This window comes from Crocodylus siamensis, chromosome 4, assembly GCF_052110815.1.
Source record: "Crocodylus siamensis isolate JL-2025a chromosome 4, ASM5211081v1, whole genome shotgun sequence".
NCBI lineage: Eukaryota > Metazoa > Chordata > Crocodylia > Crocodylidae > Crocodylus > Crocodylus siamensis.
Window position 1 is genome coordinate 69,914,137 of NC_143398.1, and position 17,172 is coordinate 69,931,308.

Below are 17,172 nucleotides of genomic sequence, written 5' to 3' on the forward strand. Positions count from 1 at the left end.
CTTGCCTGTCCCTTAGTGCCCCGTTACTCTGCAGGGTATGGGCCCATCCTCATCACTGCATCTGCTCTCCCTTGGAGGCATCGCTGTCCGGTACGTTGCTTCAACTCTCCCTCTTGACCTGGGGTCACTTGAAGATTCCTTCCCCAGTCTGAGCTCTGTGCGCCCTCTGAAATTAACAAATGAAAGAAAAGAGGAGAAAGGAATAGTCAGGGTACAGGCCTCAGCCCACTCCACACATGGATCTGGTGTCTGTGGTCCTTGTGATCCCTTGACGCCGTCCTCCTTGGCTGCCCTGCCCAGCCGGGTGTGTACTTCTTTTAATAGAGCCAGGATCCCTCCTGTGGGTCCTTGTCTGACCTCTTGCTGAGCTGCCAACACGGCTGATGTGCAGCCTGGGGAGCAGCTTTGCCTTCTGGCTCCAGCATTGCTGCCCCTTCTTCCATTTCCTCTTCCAGCTTTTAAATCAGCTGGGCAGTGGTTTTTGATGTCATCTGCCAGTGCCGTTCCCAGCCAGTAATAAAAGCAGCTGATGAACCACACCGGCGGCCCTTGTCGGCATGGCTCTGCTTCTCTTAGAAACGGTAAGTGTGCCCTCTTTTCAGGGCTTTTTAATTTCTTTCTTTGGGCGGGTCAGCCCTGCCTTGGGTCCTGCTGTGGGAGGGTGCCTTTGCTTGTGTATGCCTGGGACACAATGCCTCTCATTTTGAAAAGGGTTTTCCTTGTGAAAGAGACTTCATTAATGGATGTGAAGTGCTTGGGTAATGTGGTGAGAGAACTTGCTATCTACCAAGGAGCAAGTCAATACACTTTTTTTATTCAGTGCAAAGTTTGTATGGTGTTTGATAAATAAAATCTGACCCCAAACGTTTATTTAAATGATAATTCTGTAGCAAAGCAGTAGTGTGTGATCTTCCAACTAAAGATTATATCATAATGTACATGCACACAAGAAGCCAATTAAAGTTGCTCAAGCAAACTTAGTTCTGGTCTTTCCTTATTTTTGAGTGCTTACATAGCATTCTTTTAATGTGTGTTTTATGTACTTGCTAGTCATGCAAAAACATTGTGCATAACAGTTCTGCTTCGCACACATGTATCTGCCACCAAAGAAACCACAGCATGGACCTAATTCTGCAGTCCAAAATAGGCATCCTCATAGGGGTATAGGACTTACATTTTTAAAGATGTTAGCTTCCCACCTTCCATTGCTTTCTAACACATCGGAATCTGGTCCAAAGTCATTTGTGAAACTGTAGGACAAGGACCTAAAGTAGACAAAAATACACATGATGGATGGAGGAAGGTGAAAGTAATGTGATTATGAAGTAGATGCAAGTCCTGCAAATCTTTACTCTTGTGAGCAGCTCTCATATACACTGGTTGTGCTGTTGCAGGCAAGGGTGAATTATGCTGCTAACTATGGTACTATTTATCTTTTAAGGCAGAAAGCAGATTACATGCAAATTACTTTTATTTATACTTGGGTCCATCCCTGCAAATTCTTCTGTACTTGGTTCTATCTAAATTAATGTAGAAAATCAAGCTCTTAGTGTAATTATCAAAGAGCCTGCAGGAATGTGCATAATAATTACATGTTATTGTTCAGTCTAACCTATTTAGTTATGAAAGTAAACATGGCTTTTTGCATTTCAAAATGAAATGTGAACAGTGTTGTTTATGCTAAAGAAACAGATCCCATCTATTAATTTTCTTCCTTCTATCTTATGTATTTATTCACCCTATTACTGTACTGGATAATCTGGGCATACATCTTGAATGTATTACATGCGTATATATTTATCCTCATCATACCTCCTGTGAGGTAGGGAAGTAGTATAACCCCATTTTACAAGCAGGAGACTAAGGCACAGAGAACCTGAAGGTAAGATCCAAGAAAGAACTTTAGGCACCTAAAATTTAGGTTTCTTAATGGCTGACACTTGGATATCTGGACCCTGGAGTAGAATCCAGGATTGTGTGTTAGGTGCATTTCCTTCCTCTGTAGCATATGGGGAAAGACAGATGCTTCGGAATGGGATTCATAACAGCCAGAAGCCTGAGTATGGTACAGGCTGAAGTCTGTATGCTCATCTTGCTTTTCCTATAGCTAGCTGATAGGAAATGCTGAGGACAGAACTGGGTCTGAACTCTCAGCCTTTCTGTACTTTAATTTCCTTACATTAAAGAGTCCATTGGATAAAGCACAGAAACAATTCTGAGAGCAGTGACTGGAGCCCAAGACTCTCCCCTTGAGAGGCAAGTGCTGTTGGTCATTAAGCTACAGCCATGTTCCTTTTCCTATATTCTCTATGGTCCAATGGATCTTGAATTCTTTTTGCACAGTACCATAGCTACAAAAGGAGGGATGAGTGCTCCATGTCAGAATAGCTCACAGTCTGAAGGTTAGGGCATTCTTTTGGGGCATGTGGGTTTGATTCTTTTCAGGTGGAGGGGGAATCTCCAACATCCTGGGCAAATGCTGTAGCTATATGCTCTGTGAAGCTGCTGCCTCAAGCCTCCTCAAGCAACTAGATTTTGAACTGCTTACCCCTGTCAATGCTGAGGCATACATGCAGTGCAACTGTGGGCACTTGAGCAACTTTTAAGTCAAAAGACAGCGTCAATAAAGTTTAAGTACCCTTTACTGTTAGGTAGCAGCAACAGCATAACTAGGGGTGGGTGAGGGACACCCATTCCTGGCACCAACTTAGAAGAGGTGCATAAGTTGCTGCCCACCCCTATTGCCATGCCAAGAACTATAAAACAGTCCTGGCTGCTGCTGCTGCTTTCAAAGCAACATGCTGGGTGGGTTGAGCATGCATACCAGCAGTTCAGCTGTGACCTGTGGACTGCCTGATGTGGGTAAGAGTGCTGCCCCCTCCTTCCCCTTAGAACCCATTCATGTGCTTCCCCTGGCTTGGATCCAGTACTTGCTGCTCCTGGTTTTGGATCTCATTCCTTCCCCTCCTCTTGGAACCTGTGCCTACCTCAATCTGTGCCCTTCCTGTCCCCCGCTCTCAGCACCCATGCCCCCCACTCCTGTTCATAGAACCGCCTGCCCCCCCCCCACAGGGTTTGCCCCAAGTGGCAGCTCTGCTTGTTACACCACTGGGTAGCAATCAAGTAGGGACTTTTCAGGTCCATTGTGGATGTAGATGTGTACATTCTGCATTAATCTTTCATAGTACTTGCCTGTGGACTTGCAAGAACTCTGTAGCAGATCAGAGATGTCCACAGTATCTGTCCACTGTACCAGTCTCTTTGTGTGTTTTTGTACTGTTATTTTAATGCCCTTATAATGTTCTTTGTCTCGTATAGTGTGCTATGTTTGCCAGTTGTCAACCTGAGTGCTTTTTTCATATACCTGGCTGGCTGACCCCTTTTTTTATAATTTGTTGATAGAGTCAACTGTGCCAGTAAAGCAATTATGCAAAATTGTGTATGACGGTTTAATGACACAAAAACCTGTTCATCAGCAAGCTAATGATTTTTAATTTTTTTTTAATATTCGTTCCATAAACTATAGGGTTTCAGGATCAGCATCTCTGAGGCTAATATTTGTTTTTTTAGCAACTTAACTTTTTCTTGAAATCAGCAGATAGTATACAGAAGATATGTATGACTTCCATTTACTTTTACTGGAAAGAAACAATATCTGTAAATAGTGACTTATATAGACTCAGATAATTGTGTATATTTTTCAGGTAGTAATTACGAATACTCTGCTTTATTACACGAATCATTAGGTTACATTAAGTTATCTGTTTTACATTACTTTACAAAATGACAACCATATATGAGTGATTTATACACAGTGAGTTTGTAACCAGTCACCGTGATACAAAATTAAAGGAACACCTATATCAATTTAAAGAAAAGCAATAATTCTGAGTATCTAAAACTGAGACAATGAGTTTAAAGTAGAATTCATGGGTACAGTATTTCTCTGAGGGCAGTCCAGGTTCAGTGTCATTCAGTATTGATTGGAAACTACTTAACTTTATATAAGCTAAGAACAGCTCTGGCTCCTGCCTCCACCGAAGCTGAAGCTGAAGCCCATCAAAAATTTTAGGCCTAGAATAGAGCTACGAGAAACATTTCCAAATCTGCCATTTCAAATTTATGAAAATTTGAAATGGCAGATTCAAACGCCAGAAAAACTGTAAACCTAGGTGAAATTTTCCATTTGCCCCCCAAAATGTTGATCCTTTTTTCAAGCACCCCAGCTCAGGAAAAGCTTTGTTAGAGGTGTCATAGTGCAGATTAAAATCCCTAATGGCTGAGGCTCTTCTGTATTTTAGGGAGAGGGAATATACGTTTAGTTATAGCCATTAAATATATAAACAATGCCCATTTGTTGCAGAGGGCATACTGATTTTGAAGCAACTTTCTTGGGTCCAGGTTAGAATTTCCACCAGTACACCCAGTCCAGAGTTCCTCAACATGCAGTTGTTGTGCGTGCTGCCTGCCCAGCCAGTGCTCACATGTGATGGTCCCCTGGTGGTTCATGACCCTCTGCAGCTATAATAGGGTTGCCTTCCATGGGGCAAGCAGGATACTGGGATGTGGGTGCTGTCCAGTGCCCCGGTACACTGGGGGAACCCCAGTACACAGAAGCCTGCCACTGCCACTTGGAGGTTACAGACTTAGAGGATGGTGTCTTCCAGCATGTCCTGGAGGGTGCCATGCTCTTCCAGGATGGCCCCCCAGCGCTGGCCTTGCTTATGCCAAAAAAGTGCCTCACATACCACAGGCTGACAGGCGTGGCCAGCTTGAGCAGCACCATAGCCAGGTGGGTGTCAGCAGGGAGGGCCGGGCTCATGCCAGTGTCATCCAAAAGGCATCGACCCACTGCTTATCATCCCAGTCCTGCTGCACATGGTGCTGCTGCCAGTTTTGGTTGGTGGGATGGACCCAGAGATGGTGGGGTGGAGGCCCAGGAGAGTGACCCCCTCATCAGGGTGGCAGCATCTGCATGGTGGCAGGGGCCCTTGGAGGACATGCATTGGGCAGATAGCTGGTCACTGCCCCTCCACACCAATCTGTCTGCAGGTCTGAGGTGGGCTGCCTCTGCGAGCTGGGCTCTGCGCCCTGCTGCTGCCACCTCTGGAGCCATGCAACACCATGTACCTGCTGCCACTGGGCTGCATCATCCTTGCCTGCCCAGCTGTGGGATGCACATGGTGTCACATGCCTCCAGAGGCAGTGGCAGTGGACTGCAGAGCCTAGCACGCAATGGCAGTCTGCCTCTGTACCATACACGGATCGGGGGGCACGTATCCCCGCCCTCCCCCCCCGGTGCACAGTGGTGGGAGCCTCCTTCCCTGTTCCCCTTGTCCCCCCTGGACAAGCCATCTGGGGTCCAACCCTTCCATGACCTGCCCCAGCCCTGGATCCCCATTTGCCCCAGCCCCTGCTTCTGCCCCTACTTACTCCCTCACCACGAGGGCCTCAATCTGCCCCCCGCATAACCTTCCCTCTCTCCCCACCCTTTCCCCTACAGATTTACCAGCTGGGGTGGTGGTGGGGGGGTTGTGCACATGCTCAGCCCACCCAAATAATTTTTTCTTCCTCCTGCCTATTTTGCCAAGTGCTGGCAGCTGAGGCTGGCTACAAACAGGGCTGCCAGGTGCTGGCAGCTAGGGCCAGACCTGGGAGCTCCCCTGTGGCCCTAGGGGAACATAGCAAGGTTGGAGGGGACAAGCACTAAATTTAGTGCCAGGTCCCTGCATGTGTACACATTTACCCAAAATCGTTTACTGTGAGGGAAATTTAGTTGCAACTAAATGCACGTGTAGATGCACCCAGAGGGACTGGGATGTGGTCTGCTGGTTCAAGTCAGAGACTTGAATTTGGGTCACTCACATCCCAAGGACATGGAGCAGATATGAGGTTATTGCCTTGTGGGTTATTGGGTTTTTTTTTTTTCCCCCTTCTTTTTCCATGAAATGTCCCAGTTTTCTTCTGCCTCAGAGGGAGACCAGTTTTTCTGCTCCAAAATGGAGAGCTGAGGAACAGAAATAAAGTGACATGTCCAAGGTCACAAAAGAGGTCTGTGGTAGTAAACTGAACTTAGGTCTCCCAAAGGCCTAGTCACCTGACCGCTTTTCTTCTTCTAAAAGAGCATGTATTTTGAGTCTGGTTTTTAGTCTTTCAACCTCCTGAACTCCCTTTTTGAACTTCCTGAGCACATGATGATTGGGGCTTGAAAACTCAGCCTTAAATAGTCTGAATATGCCAATATACAAAAATACTGCAGCATCCTGGTTCCTCTTCTTTACAAGTCCAGAGCTATCCGTGGCTCCTGACTTGCAGCCACCATAAATGAGGCTGCCCAAGTCATGCCTGACTAACCTGTTTTCCTTCTATGGTAAGATGACAGCCTCTGCAAGTGGGGGAGAGCAAAGGATGTGATAGGTCTTGACTTTAGCAAGGCTTTTGACACTGTGTCCTGCAACGTTCTCATTAACAAGCTAAGGAAATACAAACTAGACAAAAATACTTTAAAGTGGATGAGAAACTGGTTGGATTATTGTGCTCAATGAATATCAGTGGCATAATGGAGGGGCTGCTCAGGGGTCTGTCTGAGTCTGGTCATGTTCAACATCTTCATTAATGATTTGGATGATGGAAGTTTGCTTAGCAAACTTACAAATGATGCCAAGTTGGATGGAATTGCAGATGCTCTGCGGGGCAGTACTAGGATCCAGAATGATTTGGGCAGACTGGAAAAATGGTCCATAATCAAACAAATGAAATTCTATGAAGATAAGTGCACAGTGCTGCGCTTGGGACAAAATAATTGCCTGGACAAAAAGGGTGCCTATACATGTATAGCAAGGATGCTCTGATGTGCTGTAATTACAGTGCGTTGGAGCAGACTCAATTGAGCGTGTTTGGGTGTGGCAGTTACTGCGCTTCAGCAGAATCCAGTGTCACGTGTACTGGCATCCCTGTGCTGTAAAATGGTGATGGGCTCTTTTGAGCTTTAGTTAAAGTATCCCTGCTGCCATTTTTCAGTGCAGGGACACATGATGCTCCAGGCAGTTTAGAGTGGCTCTTGGAGCTGCTTAATTAAAGTGCTCCCTTTCCCCCACTTCTGGAGCATGTGTATAAATGCCCAAACAGACTGGGGTATGTCTGTCTAGGTTGTAGTACTGCAGAGGTTTTTGGGGTTACAGCAGGGGTTCCCAACCTTTTTAGATCGCAGACTGGAAGTGATCACAGACCAGCAAACTGAGGACCAGCATACTGCAGTTCAGAAGTACATATTTTAAATTCAGTAAAAAAGGGCTGGCTGCCACTCCGCAGTATGCTGCTCACTTCTGGACTTCCGGTCCGGCAGCCAACCCTCCAGCAGATTGGTAGCCAACCCTTTGCATCCCAGGAGTTGGCAACCTCTGGCTTGCAGTATACCAGAAGCTGAATATTAGCCAGTGGTGTGCTCTTGTTACAAAAAAGGCTGATAGTATGCTGGATTGTATTGACAGGAAGTCACTTGTAAACCAAGGGAAGTAGAGGTGCACCGATACATTGGTTCCATATTGGATCAGCACTAATATAAGGAAAATTTACTGTATCAGCAATTGGCTTTTTTTAGCTGATGTGCCTGATAATGCCACTGATAAATGCCCTGTGCATGTGCAGCCACACCACAGCAGTGTGAGAAGCAGCCAAGTCCGGCTGTTGTGAGGGAGGGGGCATGGCAGGGGCAGATCTGGGCCCCCGCTGTGAGGGAGGGGCAGGGGCAGGTGCTGTACAGCCAGGGCAGACCAAGGGATGGAGCTGTGAGCAACTCATCCAGGGGTGGGGTCTTCCCTGTGTGGTGCTCGGCTGAGCTGTGCTTTGGGCAGGAGATGGTGCTGGGAGGAGACTACAGGGGTGGGGTGGGGTGGGGTGGGGGTGGGGTTGAAGCTGAAGCCATCCCAAAATTCACCGTAGCCTCTCCCAGTGCTGGCACCACCCCAGCCCCACCCTGGGGTACATACAGCAGTGGGAGCTGCCCCGCCTCTCTGTGCCTCCCGGATGAGCTGCTTGTGGCTCTGTCTCCTGCTCTGTCCCAGCTGTGCAGCACCTGCGCCTGCCCCACTCCTTCCTTCACCACGGGGGCCTCAATCTGCTCCTCCCATGCCCCTTCTTTCCCTTACCCCTTACCCCACAACAGATTTACCAGCTGAACACTGCTCTCCATGCTGCATATTGGGGTCGTATCGATATCGGCCGATATGGCTCGTTAAAAATCGGCTATCAGTATCGGCCCAAAAATTCTCTATTGGCGCACCCCTAAAGGGAAGTGATTGTGCCACTCTGGTGAAGCCTTACTGGAGTACTGTATTGTGTCTAGTTTTGAGCCCCACTTTCCAAGAAAGATGTGAACAGACTGAAAAGAGCCTAGCAGAGAAAAACAAAAATGAGTAGAGGCCTGAGAAGCATAATTTATGAAGAAAGTCTGGGAGAGCCAGGATTATTTAATCTGGAGAAGTGGAGCACGAGAGGATTTGATAATAGTCTTTAAATACCTGATGGGCAGTGATACAGAGGATAGACATGGGCTTCTCTCTGTGGCTGTGGGGGCAGGGCTAGGAGCAACGGCTTCAAGCCACAGCAGAGGAAATTTAGCTTGGAGATTAGAAAGAACTTTCTTCCTTTGAAGGTGGTCAAGCACTGGCACAGGCTACCTAGAGAAGCTGTAGAATCTCCATCTCTGGAAACTTTCAAGGGCAGGCTGGACAGACACTTAGCTGGAATGGTTTAGTCAGGGATGATCCTGTCTTGAGCAGGGGGACTGTATTTCCAGCCCTGCTTTCTGTAATGCACTTCTTTCTGTTGTGGACCAGATCCATCGGTAAGTGAGGAGGAAGCACAATTCCTCCTCCTGTGTGACCCTCTTTGTAAGCTTAGTGGAGCTGGATGATTTATGGTCTTTGCAATAAAGCGACTGAAAGGTAGGAAGCTGTGGTCAGTGCACTTCTGGGCATATTGAAGTAGCTGCTTTCATATGTTCAAGAGTTAGCCATACTTCAGTCCTTAATTAGAAAGGGTGGTTATTGAAGGAATGGTTGTTCTACTTTGATGTATGCAGTTAAAGAACTGAAAAGGTTTGTGTTGAATGCACCAGTATTTGAACTGAGTAAATACAATATTTGTATTTGAATTGAGTTTTTTCTTACTGCATTATGAAAAAGGGGCCTGGAGCTGTTGTAGGTGGCTTTAGGAATGTTAATGGTTAATTGTACATGAATGAGCTTATAAATGGTTGCTTTTGTGATCATATTTTGCTCATCGAGGGTAACTGTGTTAGTGCCAGAGAAAAGGAGGAAAAAGGAATTATTTTTTACCCAGCCGATAATACTTCCAGGGCTTGATATAATGTGCCTTTAACAAACCATGAACTTCTCTCCTACTGCGCCACTGCATCCTGCCTATATTCTGAGTAGGCAGAGAACCATTATACTAATCCACTCTACCATCATATCTCTAGCAAACACATGTAAGTGATTGCTTTGAATATTTATTTTGATACAAGGAATGTTAAGTCTTTTTTTTGGCAACACAAGCAGTTGGGGGACTGTGACTTTCTCAACTTTGTTACCTTAATTGCATAAGTTCCTCAGCCAAAGTTTTGAGAAACATGCAATAGAGACTAACCTCTACCTACCACTCCCCCCCACCCCAACCTTAGAATTGATCATGTCTGTGATTTAGATTAGTTTTAAAATGTGGGTGCTGAAATGACCATGCTCTTGTTCTGTTTTGGTTTCAGGTGAGATTGTATGCCAGACCGGATGCAATCAGAAGAGGATCTGGAGACTATGCTCTAAATATTACAAGGAGACTCATTGAATTTTATGAAGACTACTTTAAAGTGCCCTATTCCCTGCCCAAATTAGGTAAGATGTTCCTGTGGATCATAAAATCTGCCCAAAAGAGCTCTCACCAGGATTAAGAAACAAGGTTGTTTTTAGTGGTAGACTTTGAGTTGAGAAATTTTGGGGTTAAGTGAGAAGGGACAGTGAGTAGGAAATTTTCAATTGTCCTAAAGAGAAGCCAGTTTGTCACTTCATTCATTTGCCCTAAGGCATGAAGAGTAAACAACAATTAGATCTATTAGGCAGTGGGACACTAGAGAAGAGAAGCTTTGCTGATTAGTTTCTGCTTTTCTGATGCTCAGCATGTTGGGCCTCATTTTCATTCGATAGCCCTTGGGGTATATTTATTCAGTCATATGTAACTTGATTGCTCAGCTGCAGAAAGGGAACAGAATTGAAAATATGTGTGTAAGACTAGAAATTTCCTACATTCTATGAAAATATTTGTTATGTTGATGAGTGTTGTTTTTTTAATGATGATTAATATGTGCCTGATTATATTGCTGCTTATTGAGGAGAATTGCTGTGAGTTTGTCTTGCTGTTCAACTGACCTAATTGTAAAAGCTGTCAATTTAATTTTTTCCCCCACATTCTGCTCTACTCCCCCACCCACCCTCCCACACACTGCAATATTTTGCACCATATTATTACCTGCTCCTTCCTTGGGAGCTTGTTTGATCAAGATCCAGAAAAACTTACTGCTCAGCAACAAGAAGAAAGCTCACATTTGATCTGAGGTGTTAGAGTCTGAACCACAGGTGTTCCTTCCAGGAACTCGGTGTCTATTTCATTAAAGCGCTAGCCTGCTGACTAGCTTTATTAGTCTTACAACTAATGGTATAGTAGATAGATAGATAAAGTAATAGGTATTGTTAGAAGAGGGTGTTGCATTCATTTTTAATAAGAATATGGCATTTGTTTTTGTCCTCTGAAAATGACGGGTTGCAAGCAGTGTTCAGTTAGGAGAGCAGAGGCATTGATGCATATAAACATGGAGCTCTCATCAAAACCGCAGGTTATTTTTTTGTGTGTACTTTCATACCTGACTTCAGAATTGCCCACATAATGAGTTGCGGTACAAACATCTGACATAAGCATTTTCATGAGACATTGCTTAACCCCAGGAGCAGATAGTCAGAAACTTCTCAACATGACATGATAATGAAGAAAACATGATTGCTTTGTACTGGAAGTTCTAGACTTGTTCTTGCCAAGAAGTTAAAAGAAAAAAAAATCAAGATCTTTCTTTCCTCTGAGAACTGATAATTAACAAAGAGACCTGCATTGTTACTTCAGGTGCTTTAATACGGTTGCCAGATAACAGCAGGTAGTGAGTGTGTCTACTTCGGAACATCTTTCACAATTAAAACATATGGCCTTTCATCTCAACATGTTTTTCCTTGTTGTTGTTGTTGTTACACATTGGCAAATTTTGTTAAACCGCCTCAGAGGGGATTTAATATGTTCCAGTTTAGCTTTTTTGTGGGATTATAACCAAAGGAAAAATTCTATAATAAATTTGATTTTTTTCCTACTATAAGTAAAATTGCTACTTCAATTTTGAAATTGAAATCTATATGGATATCAGTTGAACACAATGGTTTTTTGATATATTTACAATGTTTGCAAGTCTACCAGTGCCTCAATCAGTATAATAAAATACATTTTAAATACCTATAACTGTGGGCATTTTGATTTTGGGTGTTTTTTATCATGGAAAATCAGAACTCCCCCTCTTCCCTTTGCTCACCAGGATTCAGGTCCAACTGCTTTGTGGCACTGAGCAGCCCTGATATGCCGCTACCCTGCCCATTCCATTGCCCCTCACTCCCCACCCACAGCCCCCTGCTCCCCCCACCCTACTGTAGGGGGTCCTCAGCTGCCAGGGCTTCGAGATCAGGGACTTGGGTCTGCAGCCCCCTGCCCCTGCAGCAGCAGTGAAGGACACAAATCTGTACTACCCCCCCTGCTGCTGCCAGATGGGCAGCAGGTGTCGTGACATGGTGGAGCAGGACTCTCGGCAGCAGCACTGAGTTTCCCTGACCTGCTCTGCCCTCCTGCGCTGGGTCTCACCTACTGGGCTGCGGACGTCCCCAGGGACGGGGCAGCAGGGTGGGGACTGCGAGCCCCATGCATGGATCTGGGGACCATGTGTCCCCTCCCCTTCAAGATGAGCTGCCTCCAGTCTTTTCTCATTTCCTGCCCAGAAACTGCAGCCACCCATTCTGGCCCCAGGCCCCAAGCAAGGTTCCCTCTAAGGTGAGCACATGTGTGACCATGCACGACCAAAAGTGCGGCCGCGCACAGCCTTTTCAAGGCCATGCACCAGGAGAGGCTGGGGCAGAAGCATGGTCTGCTGGCTCTGGGGAACTGCTCTGCTCCCCCACATCAGGGCTGGGGAGTGGAGCACTTCCCTGGAGCCGGCGGAGCCTGCAATAGCCCCCTACCCCAGCCTCCATCCCTGCCTTGCCTCACCTCGGGGAGGAGCCGCTGCCTGCCCCAGTGGGACACTGCTCCGCTCTCTCACATCGCCTCAGGGAGTGAGGAGGCACGTTACTTCAGGGCTGGGGAGCAGATCAGTGTGCCAGAGCTGGCGGAGCCTCACTGGGGCAGGCAGCAGTTCCTCCAAGAGGTGACAGGGATGGAGGCTGGGGCTGCGGGCTCTGCCAGCTCCGGCTCTGACTCCATCCTCCGGCCCCAACCTCCAGCTACTGGCCCCCGGCTCCCAGCTCCTTGGCCCCTGGTCCCAGCCCCTGGCTCCTGGCTTCTGGCCCCCAGCATCCGGCCCCAGCTCCAGTCTGCGGCCCCTAGGCCTGGCCCCCAGCCCTCGGCCCCCTTTAGCAAGTGTCACACGCTGGACTGAGATGGCACCCTCATGGACTGCTCCTTAGAGGGAACACTGGCCCCAAGACTCACACACTGTGCCGGCTGAGCAGCAACCCCAGCCTCAGCCCTGCCTGACTCTTTCCCTCCCTCCCTCCCTCTTCCTTACTATGGGGGCCTCAATCCCAGCCTCCACCCCTGCTACCAGACTTACCTGTGGGAGCTGCTCTCTGGGCTGACTGGCGGCTGTGTACATGTGCACGTGTACATATGCACATATACATGGCACCCCCTGCCTGGTCGCCCTTCTCCTGTTTCCCCAAGCCCCTTGCAAGCTAGATCTCTGCCAGCCTGGAAGGGGAAACCCACCGTTTCCCACGTTTTTCTCTTTTTGAAGGAGAAAATCTGGGTTTTACCCCATTTTTCCATGTGAACAGAAAATCTGGATCCCTGCTTATGATATAGCAATACTAGTATAGACAGTAGAATAAAACTGTTTTGTAGTATTCAAAACAATTTTCAAACTCCTGTATATATCAGTCATGTAACTTGCAGTTTATTTAGCATATGCATACTGGAAAAAGGTTCTGTAGTTTCTGTGTGACATAGGCACTTAAAGATTTTACCGTGCTTGTTGCTTTCTTGGGCTCCATTATAGTTTACAATTCATGATTACATTTAGGCATGTAGGTTGATCCTCTGACTTTAAGATGAAAGAAGGTATTTTCTTTAGAAAATATAGACCTGAACGGGGAAAAACAACAGCTGTTAATTAGGTCTGACGAGACTGCTCAGTGAGAGGGAAGACTGAAGTAGTAGAGCTGTGGGACTATATGGTAGCTGTTTAAGGGAAAACCAGAGGATTTTCCAGAGATCCAGCTGAGAGGGTGAACAGGAAAATGATTGTAGTACCTGCCTTTTTAAAGCAATTGGATAGGTAGATCAAGAAAAAGGTATTGGTGTGAGGAAAAAACAGTTGTATTTTCAGAAGTGAGGAACCAGTTTACCTGCTGACACCGACAACATTTAGAAACAACTCTGTTCTTATAGTTTCCTATTGGCTACCATACATGGCTCTCCAATCAGTATGTCACCTTCTCTGAACCTCTTCTCTTCCAAGGTGTCTGATTCTTTGCACATATTGTATTCGGACCTGAAGCATTTAACTCGGGGTTGTGGGTTCTGCTACAGACCCAAGCACCTATAACTTGAGCACCACAAAGCGAAATGTTGCATTTCTATGTACATTTGTGGATCTAATCTTCAGATACTATGGTATATAGCCAAGTATCAATAGTCAGAGAAAAAAACCAAAACAAAATAGGATGATGGCATGGCAGAAAAGACTATCCTACCAAACTGGTGGTGACAGAGTGCTATGGGGAAAGAGCCAGTTCAAAAGAGATGGTGATTCTGTTAAATGATTTTTTTATAAATGCCCATGGCTTGGTGCTTTTCTTGGAGAATGGAGATATGGCTTTGAATCTTCTCAGTCAGGGGAAGATCCCTGAAAGTTAGGTTTAGAAAGTTAAGGTGGAGGATCCTTATTAGGTCAGTCCTTGCTCAAGCCAGGACTGTTTCTGTCTAAACCATCCCAGTCAAGTGCTTGTCTAGACTGCTCTTAAAAACATCCAAGGATGGACTTCCACAGCCTACCTGGGTAACCTGTTCCAATGCTTACCACTCTCATAGTGAGAAAGTTATTCCTAATCTTCAACACAAATTTCTCGTGTTCCAATTTCAGACCCCTGGTACCAGTTCTTTCCCCTGCACCACAGAATAGTTTATTTCAGTGGTACTCAACCTCTTGCCAGCTGTACAATGTCATCTGACCTATGGGGCTGCCCATGGGTCTAGAAAGTTCAAGGTATAGGAATAGCAGCATCATGTATTGTTACAGCTCCAGAATCCAGAATCTCTGCAAGTGCCGATACCACACTGGATCTGGCCTGCAGGATCTGGCCCACAGACTGGCTCTCCATTACTCATCTGTCTTGCATGGATAGGTTGAGCATAACTGGTGTATCTCCATCCTGTTTATAAACATCTTTTAGGTATTTTAAAACTGTTATCAAATTATCCATAAATTTTTTTTCTTTTCTCTAGACTAAATAATCCCAGTGTTTTTAGGCTTTCTTTCCAAATTCTGATTTCCTAGACCTACAATAATTTGTGTTTCTCTCCACTGGTCCCTTTCTAATCTGTCCACATCTCTCTTGAAGTGTCAGGTCCAAAACTGGACACAGTGCTCCTGGTGATGTCTCATTAGTGCTGAGTAAGGCAGAAAGATCACTTCTCTATATTTGCAAGAGAAACTCCTGTTAATACAACCTGTTAGGCTATTGCCCTTTTTGGAACAAGAGCACACTGTTGGCTCATATTCAACTGATAGTCCATTGTAGTCTCCAGGTCCTGTTCTGCAGTATTACAGCCTACCCAGTTGTTCATTAGCTTGTACACATGAATGAAATTTATTCGATCCAAAGTGCAGGACTTTGCACTTGTCTTTGTTTCATTTGATTGATTTTTGTACCATTTCTACAGTTTGTCAAGGTCATTCTGAATCCTAGCCCTATCCTTCAGAGTATCTGCCACCATCCAACATAGTGTCATCTGCATATTTGCTAAATGTGCACTCTATTCTGTCCCCAAAATTATTAATTAGTATAATAATAAATGATACCTGGGTTTGGTATTAAGCAGTACCAGACCCAGGACTGATCCTTGCAGAGTTCCACTCAGTTCCTTACTGTAACTGGACATTGAGCCCTTGAGGACTACTTGTTGAACATAATGATCCAACTAAATTTGATCTCAGTAGTATTCCTGCCCAGCACAGGGGGTTGGACTCTATGATCTTTCAAGATCCCTTCCAGCCTGTAATTTCTATGATTCTATGATTATTGAGCATTATGATACAACCTAGGTCTCCCACATTCTGGAAGAGTGATTTACTCAGAGTCTGATTTAAAAAAGGATGCAGGCAGCAGGTCTCCCCACAGACAGTAGATGACCTTCTCTAAAGCAAAACTTTAGCTATCTACAGTGCTTTAATATAAAAAAAAAGATATAGGCACTTACAAATTTCAGGTACCTCCTAAGCTAGACCACACCTGAATGTAATTTTCAGAATCCCAGGTTTGGATTCAAGTGCTCAAACTTAGAATTAGGCAAGACTTAAGTCTTTTGGGGCTGTAGTCCCAAGTGTATTGTGTAATTTATTTACCTTGAGAAACTTCCTTTTTTGGAGATGAGGAGGTGTGGCACTTAAAGAGCTCCCTGGTAAACATCATATCCCCTATTTCTTGCTGTCCCTCACTGATGCGTTTGTAGATGGCCATAAGATCAGCTCACAGCCTTCTCTTGTGGAGTCTGAAGAGATTCAGGTCCCTCAATTGGTCCTGTTCCCTGTAGGCCTTTAACCAGATGGATGGCTCACCTCTGACCTCTTTCCAGGTTATCTACATTCCTCCTGAAGTGCAGCGCCCAAAACTGGACACTGTATTCCAGCTGTGGCCTGATCAGTGCTGCATAGAGGGGAAGTATCACCTCCCTAGACCTCTCTGTGATGCACCTACTTATGTAACAAAGAGTGTGGTTAGCTTTACTTATTACTTCATTAGACTGGTGACTCTTGTTCATTTTGGAGTCGACTACGACTCTGAGATCTCTTTTTGCAATTGTGCTACTTAGAATGGTACCTCCCAGGCTGTAGGTGTGTTAATGATTCTTCCTCCCTAGGTGCAACACATGGCCCTTATCTTTGTTAAACTGCATCCTATTCTGTTCCGCCCACTTCCCCAGCCTGTCCAAATCTGCCTGGATTCACTCCCTGCCTTCTAGTTTGTGTACCTGCTGCCATAGTTTGGTGTCATCTGCAAATTTGGACAGAGTGCTTTCTACTCCCTCATCCAAGTCTCTAATGAAGATATTGAACAGTACCGGTCCCAGGACAGAGCTTTGGGGGACTCTGCTGCCCACATTTCTCCAGGCAGAAATTGACTCACCCACCACCACTCTCTGGGTGTGTCCCATAAGTGAATTTTCCACTCACCGGACTGTGTAATCTACATTGCAACTGTTTATTTATAGGAATTAGGTGCAACACTGTGTCAAAGGCCTTTTAAAAATCTAAGTAAATAACATCTACCTCTATTCCTTCATCCAAGCATTTTGTGACTCGGTCGTAAAAAAAAACCAGGTTAGTCCAGCAGGATCTGCCTGTTATGAACCCATGTTGGTTGCCCCTAAGCATTATTTTACCCACTGGTAAAATTGTTAAAATTTACCCACTTAACAATTTTCTCAAAGGTCTTTCCAAGGGTAGACATAAGGCTAACTGGCCTATAGGTACCTGGTTCCTCCTTCCTCCGCTTCTTGAAAATAGGGATCATGCTGGTCCTTTTCCAGTCCTCCAGGACTTGTCCTGAGCTCCACGAGTGCTCAAACAGTCACGCTAATGGTTCTGCTATGCTCCAG

The 17,172-nt window shown here is 45.6% G+C and overlaps 1 protein-coding gene across 1 annotated transcript in view; it reads left to right on the top strand.

Moving 5' to 3' along the window:
- The window catches only part of TRHDE (thyrotropin releasing hormone degrading enzyme), a 321,603-nt gene that overhangs the window by 43,992 nt on the left and 260,439 nt on the right, over positions 1–17,172 (top strand). Inside the window, 1 exon segment of the mRNA XM_090042544.1 lies at positions 9,764–9,890. Coding sequence (XP_089898670.1) covers positions 9,764–9,890 — 127 coding nt within the window.